This window comes from Chroicocephalus ridibundus, chromosome 12 (genome assembly GCF_963924245.1).
Source record: "Chroicocephalus ridibundus chromosome 12, bChrRid1.1, whole genome shotgun sequence".
Classification (NCBI taxonomy): Eukaryota; Metazoa; Chordata; class Aves; order Charadriiformes; family Laridae; genus Chroicocephalus; species Chroicocephalus ridibundus.
Window position 1 is genome coordinate 17,035,687 of NC_086295.1, and position 6,493 is coordinate 17,042,179.

General features: G+C 54.5%; 1 protein-coding gene across 1 annotated transcript; it reads left to right on the forward strand.

The window, feature by feature from the left end:
- The first annotated feature begins 874 nt into the window (after window positions 1-874).
- LOC134522581 (zinc finger protein 541-like) lies at window positions 875-4,485 on the forward strand. Its single transcript, XM_063350352.1, has 8 exons — window positions 875-906; window positions 1,067-1,209; window positions 1,630-1,733; window positions 2,167-2,242; window positions 2,408-2,496; window positions 2,914-3,042; window positions 3,459-3,631; window positions 4,167-4,485. Exons 1-8 carry the CDS (start codon window positions 875-877, stop codon window positions 4,231-4,233), a joined length of 813 nt encoding a protein of 270 aa, XP_063206422.1. The 3' UTR covers window positions 4,234-4,485.
- The last annotated feature ends 2,008 nt before the right edge of the window (window positions 4,486-6,493 follow it).

Here is a 6,493-nt window from a genome sequence, read left to right on the forward strand (position 1 = left end):
TCCATGACAAGGAATTTGGCAGCAGGGAAGGAGGTGGGTGGCGATTTTAGTGATTTTTTTGAGTGTATTTAGAGAAAACTCCCTTGCTGGAATGGCTTCTGTGAGCCACTGGTCAGCAGTTCAGCAGCTCAGCTAATCCCCCCAATTCTATTCGACTAAGACGGCAGGAATGGGCTTGGTGGTAATGAACGCTAATGGTAACGGAGTTGGTAAAGGTTCCAGGGGCCTGTTGGTGGAATTTCTGGGAAACGGGTAACCTGTTAATCCCTTTGGAGTTGCGATGTAGGTTCCTCCTAAAGCCGCGACCTGATTTGATTGTGCGAGTTTGGGGTAAAAACTGAAGGTAAGCATTAAAAATGCGCAATTCAAAAGACTTGAGGATGGCGAGGAAGGCTAAAGGCTGGTCTTGTTGGAACAATTTTTCTCTCGGGCTTTTTTTTTTCCTACCTTCCGGGCAGAATTGCAAGGGGGTTTGGGTGTTTTGGCTGATGAAACAGTAAAATGGGCGCCCAGCCGTGGGAAGAAGAGCAGAGTGTGGGAAAAGGGGGGATGAGGGAAGTGCCGTTGAGGAGTGGGCGTGTGGTTGGTGCAAGGCCCGGTGTGTGCAGGCCCTGGCAGTTGCCATTGAGCTTCTGCCGGTGGCTCGGCCAGTCGTCAAGGGTGGGGTTTTTGGGGGCAAAGTTGGCCAGAAATGTGCAGAAATGCCCGGCCAAGCGCTGTCACGGAGCGTTGCCGGCCTCCCGCGTTCTACACAACATTCCGAAGCACTTGGTGCTCGGCGGTGGTGGCTCTTGCAGCTCGCTGCTCTTCTCAGAGCAAACCTGACCACTTGGGAGAGGTTTGAGGAGGAAGAACCCCCCAGTTTTCTTGCCCGATGGGGCCCAAGAGGACTCAGGAGGCAGAACGGTACCGTGGTGGTGCTGGAGAAGTTGTTAGAGGAGAGCGATTAGCGCTTTCCTGGGAAATAGGGGCCGTCTTTCTTACAGCTCCTCCCGTATGCGCGCGTTTCTCCTGCCGGAGCTGTTCCCCGCTCGCCTTCCTCACCTCCTCTTCCTCACGCTTTCAGGCGCATCAACATTGGAAGCCAATTCCAAGCGGAGCTTCCAGACCTCCAGGACACAGCCCGTTTGGAAGAGGAGGAAGAGGGAGCGTCGCTGGTGTGGAAGCCCTGGGGCGACGTGGAAACCAACCCGGAGACGCAGGAGAAAGGTTTGGTTTTGTTTCCTACCGCTTTTCTTCCACTTTGACCCCAGCCAGGGATAGGAGGGATTGAAAATGCCACCTTTTTGGCCTTGTCTCCCTCCTTTTCTTGCCCGCGTTCCCGTTGGAGGGAAGGAGATGGCTGGGTTTTGGTGGGAGAGGGACTAAAGACTAACGGGCGACGCTCTCGGCAGCGTCTTGCATGAAAAAGGGGCGTTTGGAGCCCTCCCAGCTCATGTGCGGCGCCCTCGGGAGAGGGGAGGTTTCTCTCCGAGCTTTTAAATAGAGCTCTTTGGGGTACCGGACTTCTTTCTCTGCCTTTTCCTCGTCTGCGGTCTCTGCTGCGCTCGTCCTGTTTTCCCTCCCTCTCCTATGACCCCTTTTCTGGAGGAAAACGTGACTTTTTGTGGGTTTTTGTTGCGTTTGTAGTTAGAAACCTGCTCCATTTGGCGTCTCCCAAGGGCGGGCCGGGGGGCCGGGTCAACGCGGAGCTGGCTCTGCATTGCCTGCACGAGGCTCAAGGCGACGTGCTGGTAAGAAGCGGCAATTTCTAATGAAGAACGGACTTTGTTCCTGCTTTGAGCTGGGAGTCGCTCCGAGTTTTCTATTGCGCGGGTGGGAGTCTCTTTGCCGAAGGCGCAGGACGTTCTTGGATGTTGCCTGTCGCGGTGTTAATGTGTCGTGGGCTTCCCGAGCCCTCTCCTGGTGCATCACTAAGAGTTGGTTTTGATTCTGGGAGGATTTGGAGAATAGAATTACTCCCGAATGAAGGGATATTGGCTAAAACCCGAGGTGTGTCCTCGATGAGCCCCGAGCGGGTCTGCTTTGCTCCCTCTTCTTGGAAGAAGGGATTTCACACCCCTGGGCTGGGCGTCTGCTGGGGCGTGGCCAGGAGGAGGGAGAATTTCCCTTTTGGCTCCTCCTCCGGAGGAATTTAACTCTTTTTTTCCCTATGAAATCTGGCAGGAGGCGGCGGAGATGCTGCGTGCTGGGCCGCCTCGGAGACCCGAGTCCCATCCCCTGGCTGATTATCATTACACAGGTAAAGGAGGAGAACAGCTCCCGCCGTTCCCTTTGCTCTGATTGAATTGAGGCTTCCAAATGTTCTTTTGGGGTGGGGAAAAGAGTAGTTCTAATCCCTTTCCGGGGCTTTTGGAGGCAGGGGATGCCTGTTCTAGTAACTTGGCTGTCGCTGGTTAATTCCTAGGCTCGGATACTTGGACACCGGTGGAGGAGCAATTGTTTAAAGAGGCTTTTTACCTCCATAAGAAGAATTTTCGCCTCATACAGAAGCAGGTAAAGCCATTAGAGGGAGGCGCAGCTCGTTAGCGTGGGCAGTTTCAACCCAGAAAGTCGTATTTTGAGTTGCGTGTTGGAATGCTGTTCTTAGGACCCTTCTTCATGCTAAAAAACCACCGGTACGAGACAAGTTTTTGCCCTCATGTGTGATGGCAAGGGACTATTTAATCTCTCTGGGAGAAAATAGCAGAGATATTAAAAGAATAACGACAGTTTTTGTGGTGAAACGGAGAATTCTGCCCTGAAAACGCTTCTTGACGGCGTTTTTCAGCAGGTGAAGGTTTCTTTTCTGTCCGAGCTCCCCCGGACGTTGCGTTGCGAGAAGCGCAGGAGAGACTCCTGGTCGATCTGCCCCTTGGGTATTTTACTGCCGCGTTTCCCTTATGAAATGGCTCCTGGTTTTCCTCCCGGCAGATCCAGACTAAAAGCGTGTCTCAGTGTGTTGAATATTATTACACCTGGAAGAAGAAAACCCGTTTTGGCTGCACTCGGCCTCGCCTGACGCAGAAGAAGCGCCCGAGACGCCCGGAGGAGGAGGAAGAGGTAGAGAAGCTGCTGGGGGAGGGATTTTTGTGCCAGCTTCCGCTCCTCCATGAAGCCATCTGCGAAAACATTCCTTAAAAACCAGCGGATTTGGTTCACAAAAGTATTTGTAACTTTGTGGTGGTAGAAACGGGGTGACGGTGTCGCTTCGGTGCTTTGGAATTCCACATTTTCAACCCGTTGGGATCGATTTTTCCGTCAGAAAGCGCTGTTCTGCTTCAAATAGAGAACTGATAGGGTTTTTCTTTCAAGGTCTGGTCCTCCCAGAGGAATTAAAGTGGTTTTTTCTCGACTGTTCAGTGTTCGGAGTTCACCCGGGCAGGGTTGGGCTGATAAAACATGGTACCTCTGGCGCAAAACATCCAATTCCTTTGCCGCCCGCGGCTGTTTCAAGCTATTTTTTACCTGATTTACAGGCCCTTTGCAGTGCAAAGAAGAGGCGGCGCATCATCCCCAAGGAAAATCCAAAGTTGGGGAGACAGGAAGAGAACCCCTGCAACGGCAGCTCCTCCATCAATGCCGGTGCTTCCTGGTGCTGGGACGGCGGCGCCGGAGAACCGGGATTTTTCCCCTGCGGCGAGTGTGGAAGGTCAGCTCTTCCTTTTCCTTCTCAAAAGCGGCTGTTTTGGGGCTCAAAAAGCAGCCGTGGGGGCAGCGGGGGAGGGCAGCTGGAGGATTCCCCTTGCCCCGGGGCCGCTTGGCAGTTTTCATTGACTTTCAACCCCCCAAAAATGTGTGTTTTCGGGGTCGGGGAGACCCTCCACCGAGCCCTGAGGTTCAGAGCGGTGGCCCTCCCTTGCGCAAGAATCCCGGCGCTTCTCCTTTTTGACCAAAAAAGCCTCAAGTTCCATGAGGATTTGGGGCCTGAGGCTTCCCCGCTTCACTCGCTCGCGCCGAGCAAAATGCCTCGCGTTTCAATTCAGCCTCATTTTAAGCGATGGCCCAATTAATTCTAATATTTTAATCGCCCACGATCTGTCCTGTTGAACCACCGACGTCGGAAACTCTGTCGTACCACGCAGCAAAGTATAACAGCTCCCAAAAGGAGGAATAACGGAGCTTGGTCTCACAAATTTACAAAAACCGCCAAAGACTTAAAAATGCCTTTCTTTTCTAACTTTCAGGGTGTTTGAGAAGATCCAGGGGAGAAACGCCCACATGAGATTCCACCGCCCCAAAGCTGATGTTTAAAAGGGCCCCGGCAGCTCTTCTAAAGGGTGGCGAAGCCACAAAAGCCCCCGCATTCCGCTGACCTCCTCCCATAACACCTGGGAACTGACACCAAACCAACCCCGAGGCCAGTTTTTACCATTTTTCTTAAAACCCCCCGGCTTTTTCTCCGCATCCGGGCAGCGGCTGGGCTTTGAGGATTCAAGAAGATGCGGTCGCCCCCGCTCTAAAAAGAGAGGGAATGGGGGAAATGGCCCCAAAAGGGTCATCCTATTTAACAACGTGTTTCCCTGCTGGTGGTGCGCAGCGTTTAAGATCTGGACTGCAGCGCCCTTTTGGTAGAGATAAGGTTAGTTTTCGCGTGTGGATTTGTGTTGTAAATACTTGTCTACGGTTTGTTAATAGTTTTGTTGTTTGTTAATAGTTTTGTTAGTTGTTAATATTTTTGTTAGTTGTTCAGAGTTGTTAAGAGTTGTAAGAGTTGTTACTGGTTGTTAAGAGTTGTAGGTAGTTGTGTTGTTGTTAATAAAGAGTTGTGTTCCTGTTTTTCACACCCAAGCTCTGTGTGCATTTCTTGGGAGCCGCGGCCTTTGCAGAGTTGTGGTTCCAGTGTCTCGGGGATGGCGGCGCTGGAGGTGGCTGGGGGTGGTGGCATGGCCACCCTGGGGGCAGGGGGTCCCTGTGCACAGATGGGATGTGGCTGATGAAAGGGACGTCCCTGGGCACCAGCGGGGTTCATGGGCTGCTGGGGAGTGGGGTCCCCAACAGCAAAGGGGTCCCCAGCCAAGCACAGACTCTGCCATGACCGACCCCTGCCATGATGCCATCAAAGCAGGCAGGAAACCTGCTGCTGCCTTGCTGCTGGAGGGAAAGGAAAGGGAGGGACGGGGCACAAGCCAGGATGGGGCCGTAGAGCTGCAAAATGCAAACTGATCAGCCGAGGGCCATGACATCCTTGGGAATGGCTGGTACAAGGATGAGGGGAGAAGGTTTTGGAGCTGCAGGGGCTGATGTTTAATGGTGTGAACCTCCCCACGCTCGGGTCTTTGCTTCTGGTCCTGCCGTGCTTTACCCGGGGCCGTGCCCAGAGCCGAAGCCCGGAGCAAAGCCCTCCTTGCCCTCCGGCATTCCTGCTGCCGGCAGCGGCCCCGGGCCCTGGTCCCCACTCGGGGCGAGCCGTGGAGGGGGCAGCGCAGGCTGCGGGGGGCTTTGGGGAGAGGGAGCTGGTGCAGGGGTGCGGTGGGCGCAGGGTGTCGGGGTGCGGGGAGCCGTGGGTGCCGGCAGAGTGGCGAGGGGGGGCGATGCCGTGCGGGCCGGGGGTGCGGGATGCGGGGAGCCGCGGGGGGCCGGGGCTGCGGGCACGGGGCTGCCCCCGGCCGCTCGGGAGCCGCGGCCCCGCCCGCCCCCTCATTAGGGGGCCCAGTCAGGCCCAGTCAGCATGGGTTTGTGAAGGGCAGGTCATGCCTATCAAACCTAATATCCTTCTATAATAAGGTGACCCACTTAGTGGATGAGGGAAAAGCTGTGGATGTTATCTACTTGGATTTTTGCAAAGCTTTTGACACTGTTTCCCACAGCATTCTCCTGGAGAAACTGGCTGCTCATGGCCTGGACAGGTGTACTCTTCGCTGGGTAAAAAACTGGCTGGATGGCCGTGCCCAGAGAGTGGTGGTAAATGGAGTTAAATCCAGTTGGTGTCCAGTCACAAGTGGTGTCCCCCAGGGTTCGGTGCTGGGGCCGGTTCTCTTTAATATCTTTATCAATGATCTGGATGAAGGGATTGAATGCACCCTCAGTAAGTTCGCAGATGACACTAAACTGGGCGGGTGTGTTGACCTGCTTGAGGGTAGGTTGGCTCTGCAGAGGGATCTGGACAGGCTGGACCGATGGGCTGTGACCAATGGTATGAGGTTCAACAAGGCCAAGTGCCGGGTCCTGCACTTGGGTCACAACAACCCCATGCAGCGCTACAGGATTGGGGCAGAATGGCTTGAAAGCAGCTCGACAGAAAAGGACTTGGGAGTGTTGGTTGACAGCCGGCTGAATATGAGCCAGCAGTGTGCCCAGGTGGCCAAGAAGGCCAACAGCATCCTAGCCTGTCTCAGGAATAGTGTGGTGAGCCGGACTAGTGAAGTGATCATCCCCCTGTACTCGGCACTGGTGAGGCCCCACCTCGAGTACTGCGTTCAGTTTTGGGCCCCTCGCTACAAGAGGGACATTGAGGTGTTGGAGCGTGTCCAGAGAAGGGCTACAAAGCTGGTGAGGGGCCTGGAGGACAAAC